This window comes from Monodon monoceros, unplaced genomic scaffold (assembly GCF_005190385.1).
Source record: "Monodon monoceros isolate NGI ecotype Baffin Bay Population unplaced genomic scaffold, NGI_Narwhal_1 Super_Scaffold_18, whole genome shotgun sequence".
NCBI lineage: Eukaryota > Metazoa > Chordata > Mammalia > Artiodactyla > Monodontidae > Monodon > Monodon monoceros.
Genome location: NW_021703774.1, coordinates 155,676,594 through 155,694,527, shown reverse-complemented (window position 1 = coordinate 155,694,527; position 17,934 = coordinate 155,676,594). Strand labels below are relative to the sequence as shown.

At 55.0% G+C, this 17,934-nt stretch overlaps 3 protein-coding genes across 9 annotated transcripts; 2 read left to right on the top strand and 1 right to left on the bottom strand.

The window, feature by feature from the left end:
* Positions 1-399: 399 nt before the first annotated feature.
* CCDC28B (coiled-coil domain containing 28B) lies at positions 400-5,067 on the top strand. Of its 3 annotated transcripts, XM_029228645.1 has the most exons (6): positions 400-471; positions 1,753-1,940; positions 3,079-3,245; positions 3,364-3,554; positions 3,779-3,801; positions 4,584-4,774. In XM_029228645.1, the coding sequence occupies exons 2-6, from the start codon at positions 1,777-1,779 to the stop codon at positions 4,636-4,638; spliced, it is 600 nt and encodes a 199-aa protein (XP_029084478.1). In that variant the 5' UTR covers positions 400-471; positions 1,753-1,776; the 3' UTR covers positions 4,639-4,774. The 3 variants fall into 3 exon arrangements, with proteins under 3 accessions (XP_029084478.1, XP_029084476.1, XP_029084475.1); XM_029228643.1 differs by lacking the exons at positions 400-471; positions 4,584-4,774 and adding an exon at positions 4,352-4,551 and having other exon boundaries at positions 1,229-1,940; positions 3,779-3,829; XM_029228642.1 differs by lacking the exon at positions 400-471 and having other exon boundaries at positions 1,234-1,940; positions 4,584-5,067.
* TMEM234 (transmembrane protein 234) lies at positions 3,866-17,921 on the bottom strand. 5 transcript variants are annotated; one of them, XM_029228641.1, is made up of 10 exons: positions 17,881-17,916; positions 17,440-17,591; positions 16,571-16,637; positions 13,995-14,087; positions 13,657-13,715; positions 12,996-13,279; positions 5,868-6,047; positions 5,411-5,584; positions 5,038-5,171; positions 3,866-4,196 (listed from the first exon to the last, which is right to left on the bottom strand). In XM_029228641.1, the coding sequence occupies exons 1-9, from the start codon at positions 17,894-17,896 to the stop codon at positions 5,057-5,059; spliced, it is 1,140 nt and encodes a 379-aa protein (XP_029084474.1). In that variant the 5' UTR covers positions 17,897-17,916; the 3' UTR covers positions 3,866-4,196; positions 5,038-5,056. The 5 variants fall into 5 exon arrangements, 2 of the variants coding, with proteins under 2 accessions (XP_029084474.1, XP_029084473.1); XR_003794446.1 differs by lacking the exons at positions 3,866-4,196; positions 5,038-5,171; positions 5,411-5,584 and adding exons at positions 8,452-8,544; positions 10,649-11,876 and having other exon boundaries at positions 5,926-6,047; positions 12,996-13,348; positions 13,565-13,715; positions 17,881-17,921; XR_003794445.1 differs by lacking the exons at positions 3,866-4,196; positions 5,038-5,171; positions 5,411-5,584 and adding exons at positions 8,452-8,544; positions 10,649-11,876 and having other exon boundaries at positions 5,926-6,047; positions 12,996-13,345; positions 13,565-13,715; positions 17,881-17,921.
* On the top strand, positions 5,843-7,460 carry IQCC (IQ motif containing C). Its single transcript, XM_029228639.1, is given in 4 exon segments — positions 5,843-6,148; positions 6,382-6,509; positions 6,626-7,267; positions 7,269-7,460. Coding segments are annotated over 4 exon segments (1,113 nt in total). The 5' UTR covers positions 5,843-5,997.
* Positions 17,922-17,934: the final 13 nt, after the last annotated feature.

Genomic DNA, 17,934 nt, shown 5'->3' with positions numbered 1-17,934 from the left:
GGACCGGGACTCACTTGAAAGATGGTTGTCTTCTCCTGCAGTTTCTTCCTGCTGCTGCTGCTTCTTGTGCTTCTTACGTGCCATATATATGTATTCATTCATTCTCTACCCCCCACCTCCTCCTCCCCTCCATTTCTGACAAAGCTGCCACCGTTTGGTAAGGGACTGTAACTTCTCTCCAAAACTGATAGGAAAGTGAAAGGGTTTTTTTTTTAGATTGCCATCACACAACCAATGTCATCACCTTAGCTCAGCTGGGGAGGTAAAGTCGAGTGAAAGGGACAGCTTAATAAATGTGGGGATGTTCCTCCCGTCTTACTCCATCCCACTCTAAAAAAGGTCACTTTCTCTTTAAATGCAAATTACCTCTTGCGAGCTCAGCTTCCACCCTTTCCGTTCCCGAGTTGGAGAGTGCTGCGGAGGGCGGAGGGAACCCCCACGGAAGCATCACTCCAGACCCCAAACCTCCAGGTCAGTTACCCACTTCGGGAGTGGGTGCAGAGGCTCAATGACGCGGGTCTGATGCTCCATTTCGGATCCTGGCTCCCGAGATGAGCGATCCATTTGGCACACGGCTTTGGAGATTGTGGGAAATAGATCCCAGGTCGCCCCCAGCCATTCCTGGGGAGCCGAGGCTCCCGCTGCAGTTTTTCTATCGAGTCCTTAATTGAACCAAGCTGCTGCTGGGCCAGGCATTTGACGCGCTTCTGTCTCCCCTCCACCACCGCTGTCCCACACCCGTGCCAGCCAGCCTCGTACCATTTAAATGCTTATGCCCCCAGCGCCACCGCCATCCCAGAGTGCGGAGTCGGGCTTGGTGGTGGAAACTGGGAGTAAGCAGCTTGAGGAAACCCCGTAAAGGGCCTTCAGACCTCCATCTGGGGGGGGGGGGCCTCCGCGGACCTGGGGCTGAAGGGGCGGGGCCGGGCGGGAGATCCAGCGGTGCCAGCCTCGGGCGCAGCCTTTGTTGGAGGCCCAGGCTGCCTGCTACGTGCCCGACCACGCGGCCTTCTCTGGCTGCAGCTGAAGCCAAGCGGGGACTTCCTGACTGGGGAGGGTGAAGCGGCTGGAAGTCTGTCCCAGGGAACTTCTGGGAGTCTCCTGGTGTTTGCCATTGGGGGTGGGGTGGAAGAGGAGGGATGCCAGTGCGGGGAAACCACACTGAGCCCTGCCAGCGTGCCACGGCTTCTGCCATTGCTGCCCATCCTCAGGGGTTACTGCCTGACACCGGGGTCTTCCCAGGTGATCCCATCCACATCTCTGTCACCTTCCATGCTGAGGTTTGTCAGCGTCTGTCCAGGCAGTTGATAAACAGGACGGAGCCGAGTTAAGACACTCCCAGTCCTCAGCCGGGCTCCTGCCAGCTCACATGCACCCGGTCTCCCGCCAGCTCACATGCACCCGGTCTCCCCTACATTTCCTCTGCCAGCTCCGCCCCCTCGGCTACAGGGACAGGAAACCCCGGGAGCAGCAGCGGCAGGAAAATAGTGTCTGGTCCAGCCCTTTGAGGCAGGGCCTAGGTTTTCAGGCTAAAACTGGAAGGCAAGGAGGACCTGGGGTGGGCCACAGAAGTTCCTTCAAATACACATCTGTGACCCCAGCAGTAGGTGCTGGAACCTGGCCTTGCCCATACTGGGCAGCTGAGGGGAGAGTTAGGAAGGTCTGGGGGCCATCCTTTGCAGCTCTCAGGGATTGCTAGGTGGAGGGATGGCTTTGCCCCTCACTGTCTCAGTGGGACTGCCTCCCTCCCAGGGCCTGAGGCCTAGCCAGCATCCAATGGAGGACAAGAAGAAGAAAAGGAGTCCCAAGCCCTGCCTGACCCAGCCAGCCCAGCCCCCAGGCACACTACGCAGGGTCCCAGTGCCCACCAGCCACAGCGGCTCCTTGGCCCTGGGACTCCCTCATCTGCCATCCCCCAAGCAGCGGGCCAAGTTCAAGAGGTGGGTACAGAAGGGAAGAGGGCAAGGAGGGAGGGACCCTAACTCTGGGCTGAGCCCTGTGGGCAGGAAGGTAAAGGGGGCCTTAGCCTACCGTTACTAAGCAGTAATCCATGCCTTCCCTGGGGCTCCTCCCACCCCCCACCGGCCCCTGAGAACTCAGACCCAGTTCCTACTCTCAAGTGTGTTGGGAAAAGGCCAGGTGGGTCACCGGGATCACACAGTGTGATGCACCTCAGCGCAGGGAGTGAGCAAACTTCCAGGAAGTGAGTCAGAGAAGGCTGTTGGGCACACTGGAGAGGGAGAATGTGCTAAGCTGAGGGGCTTGCCTGGCAGAAGTATGGTAGGAAAATATTGCCTGGAAGGTTCCAGGAACCACAGGTGATTTGGTGGTCCTGGATTGTCATGGGGTAGGAAATGGTGAGGGGATACTCGGGTGAACAATTTGAATTCTCCGCTTAATTTTTTTAATGATTGAAAATTTGCCTCCTACCCTATAGTGTCTGTGTTTGTTTCCACTACCCATGCGTTCTTTCTCTGATTACTGTGTTTCCCTGTGCCTTTGGCACCACCTGCCTGAGAGGCATGTTGGGAGATGGCCAAGTCGGGGTAGCTGAAGCTCAGGGCTGGGGCAGGGATAGTAGGAGACGCAACTGGAGAGGCAGTGGGGCCAAGCTGGAAAGATCATTCAGTGTTATCCCGAGGGCAATAGAAAATTCAAAGGAAAGGTTTTTACAAACAAGAGGGGCAGAAAGATATTTTTGGAAGAGGTAAGATGGCTTTCATGGTAATAAGGGAGTAACTGTCCCCAAGTTCACTGAGGACCGGTGAGGACAAGTGATTCACCCAGGGTCACAGGAAGAATGAGTGAGGTGCTCAGACTGGAACCCCGGAGCCCCATTCCAGGCATGGTTCTGGATGTATCACTGGCAGAAAAAGACTTCTTTTGACCTCTCACCCTCACCCTTCTATCCACCCACCAACGTAAATGGATGTTTCGCCCTGTTCTGGGCACCGGGATGGGTAAAGGGAAGGGAGTGGGTGAAGAAGGGTGAATTAGTGCATAGACAAATGGCACAGAAGACCTGGGGTTACCTGGCTGCCACTCACCCTGTGACCATGGCCATGCCCACCCACCCAGGGTCAGCAAGGAGAAATGCCGCCCAGTGCTGGCAGGAGGTGGGGGTGGCTCTGCAGGCACACCCCTGCAGCACTCGTTCCTGACCGAGGTGACCGACGTCTATGAGATGGAAGGTGGGCTGCTGAACCTGCTCAATGATTTCCACTCAGGCCGGCTGCAGGCCTTCGGTGAGTCCTGGGGGCGGGGCTTAGAGGGCATGTAGGTGGGGCTGGAGGGCTGGGTCTCTGGGGCGTGGCTGGTACCAGGGTCCCAAGCTTGCTCCCAGAGCTGACAGGTGTTGTCCAGGGAAGGAATGCTCCTTTGAGCAGTTGGAACACGTGCGGGAGATGCAGGAGAAGCTGGCCCGGCTGCACTTCAGCCTGGACGTGTGTGGAGAGGAGGAGGAGGAGGAGGAGGAGGACGGGGTCACTGAGGGGCTACCTGAGGAGCAGAAGAAGACGATGGCTGACCGCAACCTGGACCAGCTGCTTAGCAATGTGGGTCAGGGCTGGGTGCTTCAGTTCCTGGGGGCACCAGAGGGTGTGTGGAGGGGTACATGCTTCTAAGACCATTCCTGGCCCCTGGGTGAAAAGCTGGGGGGTGCATGGAGCCCAAAGCTCTGGGCCTCTCAACCCCCCACCAGAAGATGAACCCCAGAGCATCTGGAATTTGACCAGGTGCCCCTCCTTACAAAAACTTCCCTTTCTCTCTCTCTTGACAGCTGGAAGATCTTAGTAATTCTATGTATCCTTTCAAGGGGACTTGACAGTGTGTAAGTGTGTGCACGCCTCCCAGAGATAAAATCAGCTTCGGCCTCCCCACCACCCTGCAGGAATCTTTACAGATAACCAACATCCTTACCCCTTTCAGTCCTACAGAATTAGCCACAAATTCCCCCTACCCAGGTAGAGGGTGCAGAAAGAATTCCCCAAATATTAGGAGAAAGAAAGGTGGTTGCAGGGAATATGTTTTACTTGCTTATCAAAATCTTTGCAAGGGGCTTCCCTGGTGGCGCAGTGGTTGAGAGTCCGCCTGCCGATGCAGGGTACACGGGTTCGTGCCCTGGTCCGGGAAGATCCCACATGCCGCGGAGCGGCTGGGCCTGTGAGCCATGGCCGCTGAGCCTGCGCGTCCGGAGCCTGTGCTCCGCCACGGGAGAGGCCACAAAAAAAAAAAAAAAATCTTAGCAAGTACTTTAGCCGACACCAATCCATGGCAAAGCTTGTCTGATGTCTTCCTATTCTTTCAGCACTGAACAATTATTTTTACTGACTTAAATTATCTCCGCATCTAGTTCTATCAGAAATAGTGCGGGTGCACGCTCCTGCATGATCTAAAGCAAAAGCGAAGGGGGTAAGGCACCTAGCAAGAAGGACAGGTGAGGACTGCAACCCCAGACCACGGAGCACTCCAGAGTCCCTGGCCCCCGCCCCTTTGCGCAGTCGGGGAAACTGAGCCTGTGCAGGTTGGGAAAATAGGGCTGCAAGGACCCGGGTCCAGAGCATCACAATCCTTGACCGGCACAGACAGAAGCTGCACCTGGCTGAGAACGCCGAGCCTGAGGAGCCGTCAGCTGTGTAGGTGTCGGACCCAGGCTCAGACCGCCCCTTCTCATTCCCTTCAAACTGTGACTTTTTACGGACTCGATTGGGTGTTCCGCGGCCCCCCCAGGTGCTATGGGGGAGGGGGGCATTGGATGGAATTAAACCATAAAGAAAGAAAGCGGCTCTGTGTCCTCCCTCCCCTCCTCGCGCCTTTACTCGGCAGGGGCGCCCGGGCCCCAGCTCTCGCGGGAACGCCCCTTTGCAACAAACTTCTGGTTTGGGAGGTCCCGGTCGCAGGGCTGGACTCCCCTGTGCTGCTCTGGGAGTGGGGACAGGTGCCAGTTGGCGCCCAGCCCCGGGCAGGATCCGAAAGGTTGCCATGGAGACGGAGGGGCGGGGCCTGAGCAGGCCAGCGCGGCGCAGACTGGTGACTCACTGCGCAGGCGCTGGGCGGGTCAGTTACGCCCGGATGGAGCGGGAACGGTTGGATCAGAAGGTGACAGCGCTGCAGGTGCGGGGCGGGCTGGGGTGCGCATGATTCCTCCCCCCCACGGGATCTCGGACTGGGACCTTTGGACAAGATGAGGCTGTCACGTCTAGTAACCTGCCCGCGTGCCCACCTCTGAACCTACCGACCCAGCCCCACCGGCCTGAAGAATGCGGGGACCCCACGGACCCTCACGCGCCCCCCACTCCCACTACACACTCCTACGGGATCAGGGAAATTAAGGGAAGGGCCTTCAATCGACGAGGTGGATCCAGCCCAGCACGTTCCCTCGAACCCCCAGAGCGCCAACACACAGCGTCACCTGTCCTCTCCCGGGGGCCGGGTCCTCTCTTGCAGACCTCTCCAGGAGAATCCCCCAAGATGCCCCCATGTTGCAGTGGTAAGGGTTTTCTTTCCCCTCGTTCTCCACACCAGGCCTGCGTCCGGGGCTTCTTGGTCCGACGCCAGTTCCAGAGTCTTCGAGCTGAATATGAGGCTATTGTACGAGAGATCGAGGGTGATCTGGGCACGCTTCAGTGGACTGAGGGCTGGATTCCCAGGCCCCGATTTCTCCCAAAGGTACTACACACCCTAGAGGTAGAAGAGAGGGGGAAGAGGGACCTGGGCAGGGGATTCCACCCTTCATGCTGACAAGCTATTCTCATTGGAAAAGGCAGCAGACTCAACCTCCTCACACCCCAGTCCTTAATCCTCATTAACTTGTATGCTATATCATGGTACCCAGACACTTGGAGGGTTTAGCCTTGGGGCTCTCATACCTTTCTGATTTCTCAGAAGGCAAAATCCCATCAGACCTGGAAAGCTGGAGAGAGGGTACCAAATCCAGAGCAGGAACTATGGAGCTGCTTCCCATGTAAAGAGCCTGAGAAAGAGGCCATCTGGGAGGACATGATACTGAAGAAGTCAGGAGAGAGCTCAGCAAACTCAGGCAGTCTTCCCTGCAGAGATGATAGCCCATGGTTTCAGGATGAGCAGAGCAGGAGGACCAGGAAACCGAGCCAAGAGGAGACCAGAGACATGTCAAAGATGGAGAACCCAGGTACCTCTCTGCCTAGATCAGGGCAAGCCTCTGACCCTCTCTGGGCGTCAGCTTTCCCATCTGAAAAGTGAAAGGCTTGTGCTAGATAAGCTGCATCCCTTTCCTTCTTCCCTCTGCTTGGTTGGGGGCAACTCATGGGTGGGCAGGGGGAGGGTGCCAGGGTCTAATGCTAGGCCAGTGCCCACTGTCTGCCCCCTCAAGGCTTTCTCCCTTCATTCTTCCCTCCTTCACAGAAGCTGCAGGTCCAGGACTGCCCCACAGCCAGACTGAGCTCCAGGAGCTCCAGGAGCTCCAGTACCACCGCAGCCATTTGGCTATGGAGCTGCTGTGGCTGCAACAGGCCATCAATAGCCGTAAGGAGGTAGGCACTAATTTGGAGCCCTCTCTGCACATTTAGGGCCAAGGGTGGGGCTTAGGGAAAAGCCTCCTGCCATGCCCAAGCAGGCCTGCCGGGTACAGTGTTCTCTTCTCCAACAGTACCTAATTCTCAAACAAACACTGAGATCCCCAGAGGCGAACCAGGCCAGAGATGAGCCCAGCTTGTGCGCAGACCACGGGGGACAGGGCTGTGAGAAAGCTGGGTCACGACCAGGCCCACCACTGGAAGACCAGTCCTACAGAACTACTAGAGAGCCAGACCACATGGATGACTCCTGCTGGAGACTCAAATCACAACCCCATAAAACCCCAGAAATACTGGCCACTATAGACAAAACCACTGCTGGGGCTAAGTACAGGGACCTATGCTACAGACAGACAGGACCACAGCTGCCCACACCATGGGATAATCAGGCCATAGGGAAAAGGCTCACCAAAGAGCCAGAGTGTGGAGAACAGACCTTTGGAGGGACCTGCCTGCAGCTGACAAAACTTCTAGAGGATGAGACCCACAAAGGCCTCAAATCTAGGGGCTACTGTTCTGGAAAGGCCAGGACACAGCTGCCCACACTCTGTGAGGACCCAGACATTGAAGACAACTCTCCCAGAGGGCCAGGCCAAAAAGAGCATGATTGCCAAAGAGCTGGGCCACGAGAGTTGGGCCTCTCAGAGGACCATGTCATCTGTGATGGGACTTTGGCAGAGCATGGTGGCCTGGATCTCTGGAAGGCTAAACCACCTCAAGGGCCGAACTCCCAGTGATAAAAACTCCACAGATAGAACCTCCAATGAATCTAGCCATGAAGGATGGAAAAACCAGAGGACTGTACCATGGAGATCAAGGCCACCTGAGAAACTGTCTTCCACAGGGTCAGACCACACAGGAGAGGATCACTGGAGGGCGCGACTGTGGAAAACAGGACCACCAGGCTAGACCCTGGGGAACCAGGGAAGACCAGGTTCCAAAGGGGGATTCTATGAAAGGGCAATGAGGGAGACAAGACCTCATTGTAGCTCCCTGGTACCAGCTCTACCTCCTGCCCCTGCCCGTGGGTACTGGTGGCTAATGAGGCCAAGAGAAGTTGGAGCACAGAGCTGGCATCAGTAGAGGTAGGAGGATACTTCCATCCTCTGCCTGTGGCTCAACCCAAATTTTGGGATAGGGAGCCACCTGGGGTGAGTAAAGTTGGGGGGCTGATGGAGAATAAAGGTGTTCCTTAGATTCTGAGCCTGGTTGTATTTACCTTCTGCCTCTGGTCAGGACAGACTCTGGGCCCTCCTGTTCACTTCCTGCTGACATGGGGCATCTTCCCCAGAGCTGGCTGGGAGCCACAGCCCAGGAGCAGACTAGCCGTCCTTGGGGAACAGCCCCCAAAGCTGATCTTCCTTTAAGCTCAGCCCTTGGGCTGCATAGTGGCAGGGAGGCTGAGAATCCCTCGCTCCACCCGGTACGGGAACATCTGTGTTTCAGTGTGATCTCTGCCACTGCCTCTCTCACTGAGCCCCAGGCTCTTTCTTCATATATAGTGATCAGACCCACCGTACTCTTGTGAGGCCCCACCAAGAGCAGATTGGATGAGACCTTGAATGCAGACAGATGCTCCTATGGAGGCTCTCCCTGCCTTTCTGGGTGAGAGGGCAGGACTCCACCTCTGATTGGCACTGCTCCCAGCCCTGCCTTAGTTGCCTGGCAACAGCTCTGCGTCTCTAACTGGGGACACGCTATGGCAGGTGGCAGTCCAGCAGCCAAGAGGGTAGTGGTGTACCAGAATGGGGACCCCTTCTCCCCAGGCCACCAGCTGGTGGTGACTCAACACTGCTTCCCCACCCTGGAGACCTTCCTCTGTGATGTGACATCGGCTGTGCAGGCCCCACTGGCCGTGCGTGCTCTCCACACGCCTTGTCATGGCCACTCTGTCACCGACCTGGCAGACCTGCAGAACGAAGGACAGTATGTGGCTGCTGGCTTTGAACGATTCCGCAAGCTCCCGTGAGTGGGCTGGAGCTGGTCAAAGAGCCTGGGGAGAGAGGTAATAGCGATAGCAACAGCATGTGTTCAGTACTTCCTGTGTATCTCACGGAATACAGCAATCCTATGAAGGGGGTGGTCTTATCCCCATTCTTTGGAAGGGGAAATCAAGATAGTGAAATAACCTACCTAAGAGTACATAAATAACACGTGGAGCCACAGTTCAAGTCAAAGTCTTACACTGATGTTCATGCCCATCCAGCCAGGACCAACCAGTGGGAAGAACATTCTGCTGGTTGAGCCCCTTTTTCCAAAGGCTGCTCCTGATTGGGTCCTTACCACCACCATGACCATCACCACCACCACTAAGTACTCTAAATCCATCCATCACTTCCTCCCTGCTGTGTTTAGGCATCCCGTGCTCTCCATTAGGCTGGGATTATCCTTTACAGGGTGGGGCTATGCTTTTCAAGATGGGAGAATAAATAATTTGAGTGTCTGAGCTTCCAGCTCAGAGCTGGCTTCCAGGTCCTCCTCTGCTCTCAGCTGAGGTTGCTGAGAGTTAAGGAGCCAGGAGTTGGGAGCCAGACAGGGCTCTGTCACTTCCATGTTGCTTAGGTGAGTCACTTAACTTGCCCTCGGTCTCATACAAAATGAGATGAAACCGCACACCTCACGAATGAGAAAATTTCTGAGATACAGGAGGATCTCGACCTTTAATCTTGTGGCTTGGGTCTGAGACCCCAGACTGGATGTCCAGCCTGATGCATAACCTAAGGCAGGTTCAAGTGCCAGCATCTGTCCCAGACCGAGATGACTGGGACTATTCCAGTGGGAAGGAAGACTTGGTGAACTGGGCCCCAGCCCCCGACTCTGGCAGCTGCCGGGCTGTTGAGGACCCAGGCTCCCCAAGATGACCAGTGACCTATCTGTCCTTTCAGCTCTTTACACCCTAGAGGGGAGGATCCAGGTGGGAAGAGCAGCAGACTACCAGTAAGTCCTGGGGCCGACCAGCCCCCAGCCCTCTGTTCTCCCATCCCCCTGGGGGCTGCACCCACTTTGGTCTGGGAAGTCAGGAGCCCTGGAGCTCTGGAGCCTTCTTGGGTGCAGGATTTCAAGACACTGTTCCTTGTGCCGTTCCCAAACTTTTACTTTACTTTAGCTCCAGGCTATGGTCCTCAGAGGAAAGAGGAAGCCATAAAACAGAGGGATGGGAGGGGGTTAAGAATGGGACCTAGGGGAGGTAGAAGTACCCTTTGGTGAAAGGCATGACCAGTCCCATCCCTCCTTGCCCCCTCTTCTGCCCCAGTCTGGTTTCTTTCCCTCACCCTACCCACCTTGGACTGACCTATCCCTGACAAAAGGCCTCAACTCGCTCCTGATCTGGGGGCCTGACGGGTTTCAGGGCCCTCCTGTGATTCAGCAGCCATGTGATGGGGCCCTTGGACAGCGGCTACCTGCAGGTTCCCCCTGCTGTATCCAGTGAGTGCTCGTGTTGGGGAACAGGGGCAGAGATTTTTGTTTCAGGGAGACCAAGGGAAAGTGGGTGGATTTGTTCCAGGAGCCCCTGGCGACTGGGATATAAAAAGTCCAACATGCTTAATGGGTGAAAAACAACGCACTGGTTCTTGGACCATCTTCTGGCCGCTGTGCCATCCTTCTTCCTCTCACACGTAGGTAGTTCTGGGGACCCTTCCCCTTACCAGGCTGCTCTTTGTCCCAGTATGTTCAGGAATGGGGACCTGTTAAGCCCCCCATTTAGCCTGAAGCTGTCCCAGGCTGCCAGCACGGACTGGGAAGCAGTGTTGAAACTCCTGCCTGAGAAGGTGAAATTACAGAGCGGGGCTGTGCGCAAGTGAGTTTGGGGACTGTGGAGACCTGAATGTCCCCAAAGGGAGCCTCCCTACTGCTTTTCGCTGCCCTTGAGGATGAAAAAGCAAAAGGAAAGCATGTTTCCCCAAATGGGACTTCTTTCTGTGCCTCAGGGAGAGGCCCCTCCAGCCCAGCCCTCGGAGCCAGGGCAGAGCCTGGGTGACTGGCCCTGGTGCCCAGAGGGCCAGCAGCCAAAGGGCACCTTCAAATAGCTGTACCCACCCCCTTGTAGTCTGCTGCATATGAAGACACATCTTGTTCACCGGCCCTTATGTACTCACCTCTCTCTCCCAGACTCTGCACCCTGGATGGGCTCCCACTGTCAGCAAGGGAGGTTCTGGCGAGTGGCCATTACTATGTGGCTGTCGGAGAGGATGGTTCAAGGCCCTCCCCTATCTGGTGCCTCGTCCCTCACTGCTGGTATGTATGTGTGAGGTGGAAGGGTAGCAGGTTAGAGCAGAGGAAGCCACCCTGACTCCATGTCCTGCTCTGCCTCCTACAAGCCTTCTCTTTTTTCACTGCAGGCAACCCCCAGACCCAAAGTCCAGGCTCCACAGCAGGGGGTAGGTGAGGCAGGGGGTCATGGGGGGTGGGAAGGAAAAGGAGTGACTAGCCGAGTCCTCTTCCAGCTCAGCCTCTGACCTTATCTCACTGCATCCTCTCAATAATCTTGTGAAACAGAGATTATTATTCCCATTTTCCAGAGGAGAAGCTGAAGTTCAGAGGAGTGAAGTGATTCGTTCAGGTTAACACAGTTATTGCCAGGGGCCAGACCAGAAACTGGTCCGAAGCCAGCTTATCCGGGCTCTGTGAAGACCTTCAGGACTCTGAGTCGCTGGACCTAATGCCAGGTTGGATGCTTGGAGACGGAATCAGCATATCTGGCACAACAGGGTCCAAAGATGATTATCAACTCCCCATCTTATCCCAAGCCTGAGCCCTCCCAAGAGATGAGCCAGTGAGCATCGAGTGGGGGGTAGGGGGATGCGGCCTGGTTTCACTGGTCATCTAGAATACCAGGCACCATCTGCCGTGTCCCTGGATAAGGCAGCCTGATGGAAGAGGGAGCAGGGAGGGAGGATGCAGGCTATGAAGACGGATGGCATCTCCTCTTCCAAGCTCCCACCAGGAGCATTCAAACCTGGACTGGGAGTGGAGAAGGTAAGGCCAGCCTGCACCCACGGCTCAAGCCCAGTGTTCCCTCCGCAGGCAAATGGCCACAGAGCACAGGCAACCCAGTCCTCTCCAAAGGAAGCCAGGCAAATTGAGCCATCTGCTTTTTATGCCAGCCCCCAGCAAGCTTTTCAGCATGCTCTCTACTCTTTTGAGGGGACCCAAGAATCCAAGGCCTTCTCTGCCAGCCTCTAACAGTGACATAGGATTGTCCCTGCTATGCTGAGGGAGTTCCATGGGGGCAGAATGCCCAGGTTGAGAGCTGGTCCGGACTTCAGGACGACTGTCTCCTACTCCCCCGTGTGCACGGCCAGTCCCTTGCCTCTTCACAGGGACCTGGTTTATGAAAAGAAGCACATGGAAACTCAAAGCCATGACATTTCAGGGGTGGGATTTGGAAGGGGTGGGGGTGGGGCCAAAGGCCTGCCTCTGAGCTAACCTGCCATCCTCTGAGGTCCTGGGTGAGGGGGAGGGGAGGGGAGCGGAGGGGAGGGGAGGGGAGCGGAGGGGAGGGGAGGAGAGCGGAGGGGAGGGGGGGGGAGGCGAGGGGGCTGGTAGAGAGGGTCAAGGGAAAGAATGTGAGGGCTCCTCAGCCTAGGCATCGATCGGCCTGTAACTTCCCGCGTCAGGAGTCAAGGGAGTGTATGGGGCTCCCCATGCAAGGACGGAGACAGCAGGGGCCCAGGGAGTAGCACATGATGAAGCCACCTGGACAGAGGCACCCCTGGATCAGGTGGGCTGGGGCCGGGGCCGGAAGCCGTATGTTGGGACAGGAGTTCTGAGCTGGAAACAGGCAGCTCTAGGTCCTGGAAACGATTCTTCTCCCTTGTGATTGTGAGCAAATCTCCTAACCTCTCAGAGCCCAACTTCCTACCTTGTTGAATGAGAGGGCAGATGCTAATTTCTGGTCTCTTCCTTTCTTGGGGTGGGCAAACCCCAGGCTGAGGACTGGAGGCTGGATGTGGGGTGCTAATGGCTCCGTTCTGTGTGGCCTTCTGCCTCCTCCAGAGGGCAGCACAGGTAGCGGAAGAGGCCCTGATCCTGGAAAGCTGGCCAGAGCTGGGGCAGCTCTCTCAGCCTTGGCCCCTGCTCTGCCATCTTGAGAGCCAGCAGCTGCAGCCAGGAACTGGGGACCGCCACTCTGCGGCCACCATTTATCCTCAGCCTCCAGCGGCCGGTTCTCGAGGAGCCAGGGCCTCCCCTGGGCTCACAGGGTGCGCTGCAGCCCCTCAGTCCCTCTTCTGCCCCTAAACCCACAGCCCAGCCTCCTTTCCGCTCCGAGCAGAGCAGCCCAGCCACAGAGGCCATTTCCTTATGAGGTTCTCTGGCCAGAGAGATGAGTAGCCAACGGAGCTTCAGGGAAAGAACACAAACTGGGGAGCGGGTCGTCCCAATAAAAGAATACTTACCAACCTCCATCTGTCTACTACACATTTATTACAGACTTCCGCTCACCTGGCATTGCTCCATACGTTGGGGTCTGGCAGTACGGGGGCCCATAGATGTCGATCTGTTTGAGAGGGGCCGGCACCCACCTCACAGGAGGGACAGGCAAGGCTAACAGCAAACTCCTCTCCCCAACGTCTGCTGTTCTTATGCACCTTCCCCTCAGTTCCCTCCTCAGCCAGCCAAGGCTGAGCCCTGGAGCCCTCCTGTTTGCATTGCTGGCTCAAAGACTGTAGCTGGCTCTCTTCTTGCGGCTGGAGTTCTGCGGTCCACCAACCAGCTGCTGGGATAGTCTGGGTCAGGCACAGGAACAGTGGCAGGCCTGGGGCCTGGGGCCTGACATGACAGCAGGAAGTGTGCTGCTGGGACAGAAAGGTCGCTGAGGGTGAGGGTGCGTGTGAAGTCTCTTGTGCTAAATCCGAGCAGCAGGTGAACAGCACGTGGAAGTTACAAAACCCTTTCACTTTTGTTCTCTTATTATGATCCATGAGGTAGCTATTATCCCAAGAGATGAGGAAGCTGAGGCTGGGGAGTGGAGGGGGGTGGGAGGGCTAAGTCTGCATGCTCACTGCCTCTACCTCATGGCCCAGGGGCGTCCTGGAGACAGCAGAGCCGGAGGGTGGCCTTGGTCCACTCAAGGCGTAGACGGTTGCCCCTGGGTCTTGGTCACTGAGCTTGCGATGCAGAGTGTAATTCCTGCCACGGTGAGCACCATGCCTGCGAATGCTCCTGGCATGATGGGCAGAAGTTGAGAGGCTCTGAGACCAGCCATGTCAGTAGGAGCTGGTGCAGGGCTGAGGGAAGGGCTCAGACAGGGTCTGTCCCCAGACTACCCAGGGGAAGGAAACTCTGACGGCCACAAGGAAGCAGTGGAGCTGCAGAAGAAAGGGGCAGGATCGGGGAAGCTCCTCTCCTCACCGAGCCAAGGGAGATGGCTCTGGAAAAAACTAACCCAGGGGTGTCAAAGCCCAAGTAGTGGCTCCCCAAACTTGCAGTGACCAGACTTACGTTTTCCACCAATATCTTCTCCAAGGACCTTCCCAACAATCAGTGTAAAGATGATGGCCAGAGAGTTACTGATGGGCACAGCTAGGGTCAGATCTGAGTGATCAGAATGAAAAGAATCTCTGAGATGCAAAAAAAAGTCTTTCTAGGCACAAAACACTTTCATTACATCATCAAGACAGTCTTTTAAAAAGGGTATCTCATGACCCCATTTTCCAGACGAAGTCACAGCAAAGCTCAGGATTCAAACTCAGGTCTCCTGACTCTAAATTCAGTGCTCCCTCAGGATTCCAGCATGAAGACCTGAACTATAAGGTCTGGGACCACCTTGGTTTGCCGGTAAGGATGAGATCTTTGCACTCAAAGAGAACTTCTGAGATCTCAAGGACATCTGGACAGACAAGTACCCAAAACCCATAGGATGCAGTAGCTATTAACACCAAACACATTTATCAAGTATACATTATGTGCCAGGTGCTTTGTGCACACATCTCATTAATCTTCACGAAAACACTGCAGGAAGAGCATTAGCATCATTCTGCATAGATAAAAGAATCAAAGGCTCAAAGACATCACATAAATTGAGGCAAATTGAGGATTTAAACCAAGGTCTGCCTGACTCCAAAGCCTGTGCCCTTATTGAATCTATTTAGACGGATAAGGACAAACCAAAACTGCAGGTGAAGCACATTTTGTTTCTGTTTCAGCTCAGACTTGGGCCTTAGGGAATTACAGAAGAGAAAAAATGTCAGCGGTAGGAAGCCAGGTACAGGACAGGCCCCACAAGGCTGGGCCTTAAGTAGAGGTCACCACAGTCCAGGGTCTGTTCCTTAGTTTTGAAGCCCCGAGGGACTGACTTGCAAGAAACAAACTTCAAAAAGACTAATGGAGTTAAGGACACTGTTAACTTAAAATTTATTACACTTAAATTTTGTACACCTATAGCTTTTTAAGAAGATAGATTTTACGTTAAGAGTTCTTACATACAAAAAAACAAAACAAAAAACGAAATCAGAAGCTGAGTTACTAGTTTACAAGACTCGTAACTGCCAGGCAGACTGTGCATGTTGGCTTCTCAGCACACTCTTTCCCAGCCCTCCCGGGCCTCACCTGCTTCAGGTAGCGGAGGAGAGAACCGTGCAGCTCCTCAGCCCCTGCGAGGCCCCACCGAGGCTGGCATTAGCCATCCAAGAAACTGACACAACAGCTACCTACTCAGAGCTCCTTCCTTAAGCTTTCACACTTTACATCGAGTGCAGTGGCTGCTAAAGTCTGGTTTGCAACGGTAGATTGGGGAGGGAAGCAGCATGGTACAAGGGAAGAGCAAAGGCACTGGAGTGAGGCTGACCCAGGTTTCCCTATGTCACCTTGGTTAGGTCATTCAAACACTCTGAGCCTGTGCCCTACATGAAAAACAGTGATAGCAGGATAACAACATCACCTTACAACAGGGTTGTAAGATGAAATATGATAACGTGTGTATATCCTTGGCTGAATGTATCCTTAATAAACAGAGACCACTGTTCTGATTATTAGAATGGGTGGGCGTTAAAGGATACAGAGTAGGTGGTGAGATAATAGGATCCTAAAATTCCAATTTGCTCAAAACTTGGTAAATGGCTAACTGCAGTCAGCTGACCAGAGGGCTCAGCATTCTGGGCAGCAGGGAGTGCAGAGGCTTTCAAACTTTCCTTTAAATGAAGTCTTATGAGAAGCCCAAAATATAAGACAGATGAAAGCGGAGTGACTCTAGTTGAAGCTGATGGGCAGGTGTGGAGGTCGGCCTATCCGCTCACCCTCCTATGGCCTCTGAGGGGTTTCCCAGGGCTACCTGGGACCCAAACTTCTGTCAAGTCTCTGGGGGGCCTAGGTGAGACTCCAGGAGAGGTGAAATTCTCATAGCAAAGTTCAAGAGCATAAACTTTAGTAATATGTGGCTTCAAGTCCTTCTGCACGGACATGCAGTGGGACTTAGAGAGATGCAATAAGTTGCCCAAAGTTCTGTAACTTCATCTCCTAGGTGGAGACAATCATGCCTACTTCATAGGGTTGAGATGAGAATTTTTTTAAATGTGAAAACTAGAACAGTATCTGACGCAGTGGAGGGCAGTCAACAACAGTGGGGGAAAGGCAACTTATGTTTATTGAGCTCCTCCTGGTACAGTGTGCACCAGGTACTCTGCCAAATGCTTTTCATACACTGAATTTAATGCTCTCAGTGTTATGAAGCCAGTTGTAAAAAATCAAGGTTCAAATAAGGGACTTGCTCAAGGTTAGGCAGGTAGCAAGCAGTGGAAACAAGAGTGTCAAAGCCAGCTCTTGGCACAGCAAAATGAACCTTCTTTCTTCCTCTGCCACTGCATGAGACTGCCAGGCTTCAAACCAACTCTCGTGCCTGGCAGCATACTCATAACCAGCCCACTGTGCCCTACTGCCCAGAGAAGAGGGTGCAACTCGGGAACCAGGGACAGGGGGCTCTCCCTCACTCATGGCAACAAGGTGTTTTAGACACCCTCCCCACAGTGACTCTCCGGGTGGCCTCCACCACTAAGCATAGTAGTTCTAACCCAGAGACCTACCTGTTGATGCCAAGGTGAGGTAGTAGAGAAGGGAGCCACACTGGTTGAGGGAAAAGGGCAGCAGGTACTGGAAACAGAGGAAAACTGCAGTCAGTGTGATTGCTTAACTGAGCAGTGCTGCCTTCTTTGAGCTTTGAGATATGCCTTTCCTCGGAGGGAGGGGTAGCTATAAGGGCCTAGGGCCTAAGCCCTCTGAAAAGAACCCTTCCAGGGCAGAGGGAACGTCACTGAGTGAATCCCATGCCTTTGCCCTGAATGCCCTCCCCCTCAGCCCTGCTGGTTCCTATCCTCCCCATTCTGCAAGTCCCTGAATGCCAGTGTTACTCTCTCCAAGAAGCCCTCCCCTGGTCCCCTAGCTCCAGCCTCCCTCCTGTGAACTCACGCAGCACTTATCTGTACCTCTCTCAAAGCCCTTAGCCCTAAGAGACGGTTGTGTCTATGTCTTGTCTTTCCCACTAGCCTAGACTGGCAGCGTTGGGCTCAGAGGTAGTTCTCCATATCCTGCCTCCCCAGGGCCAATTTGAGCCCTAAGCCCTCCCTCCGGAAAGGTCTGTTGGAGGGATCACCATAATAAAATATTAATAATAGCAGCTCAAAACATCATAGATTTGGGCCCTAATTATGTACTAGGCCCAATGCTAAGTGCTTTATGTGCCTCACCTTACTTAATACTCACAACTGCCCCATGAGATGGTTACATTATTCCCATCTTACAGATGAGGAAACTGAGGCTCAAGGCAGACAAGGAATTCATCCAAGAGCTTCTAGCGAGTAAGTGGTGGAATGCAGATTCTGACCCTGACCTGTTTGACTCCAGAGACCAAATTCTTAGCGGCTACGCCCGAGAAAGGGGTCATTCACCGACGCACCTCAGTATTCAAGAAGAGGGTCTTTGTCTCCTGCAGCAACTGCCGGGCCCAGGTCCGCTCATGAACCTGCTGCAGGTGCGAGGAGGCCCGCTTCAGCAGCGGCTGTGTGCCACCCCACAGAGCGGCCACCAGCACCAGAGCCAGCACCTGCCCTGGATGGAGATGCGAGTGACACTCCCTCCCCCGCCGCGCCGCCCCACGGCACGGCCCCAGCCCTCCTCCGGCCTCCCATCCCCAGCCCGCCGCCCCTACAGCCCTTCTTTGCTCTCCAACGCCCCGGGTGTGATTGGCGGGTAGGACAGACCCCGGGAGGCCGGGGAGGTGGATCCAGGAGCCCAGGTTCGGGATTGCAGCAGTGGTCGGGGTTAGGTGATGGAGGTGGAGTAGAAATGAATTCCGGGTGGGAGTCTGGAAGCCTGGGGAGGGGCGGGGCCCGCCTACCCAGGGTCGCCGCCATGGCAACGCCGCTCCTCTCCACTTCCGGGAACGAAGGGG

Excerpts from the sequence above, each read along its gene's own strand:
- CCDC28B (XM_029228642.1), top strand. The coding sequence starts at position 1,708 with ATGGCTTTGCCCCTCACTGTCTCAGTGGGACTGCCTCCCTCCCAGGGC. Across the intron at positions 3,246-3,363 it reads AGGCCGGCTGCAGGCCTTCG|GGAAGGAATGCTCCTTTGAG; the intron begins GTGAGTCCTGGG and ends GGTGTTGTCCAG. Across the intron at positions 3,802-4,583 it reads GAAGATCTTAGTAATTCTAT|ACAGAAGCTGCACCTGGCTG; the intron begins GTATCCTTTCAA and ends TGACCGGCACAG.
- TMEM234 (XM_029228641.1), bottom strand. Across the intron at positions 13,716-13,994 it reads AGAAGATATTGGTGGAAAAC|GAGCATTCGCAGGCATGGTG; the intron begins GTAAGTCTGGTC and ends CCATCATGCCAG. Across the intron at positions 5,172-5,410 it reads CGGCCCCCGGGAGAGGACAG|GTCCCAGTCCGAGATCCCGT; the intron begins GTGACGCTGTGT and ends TCTTGTCCAAAG.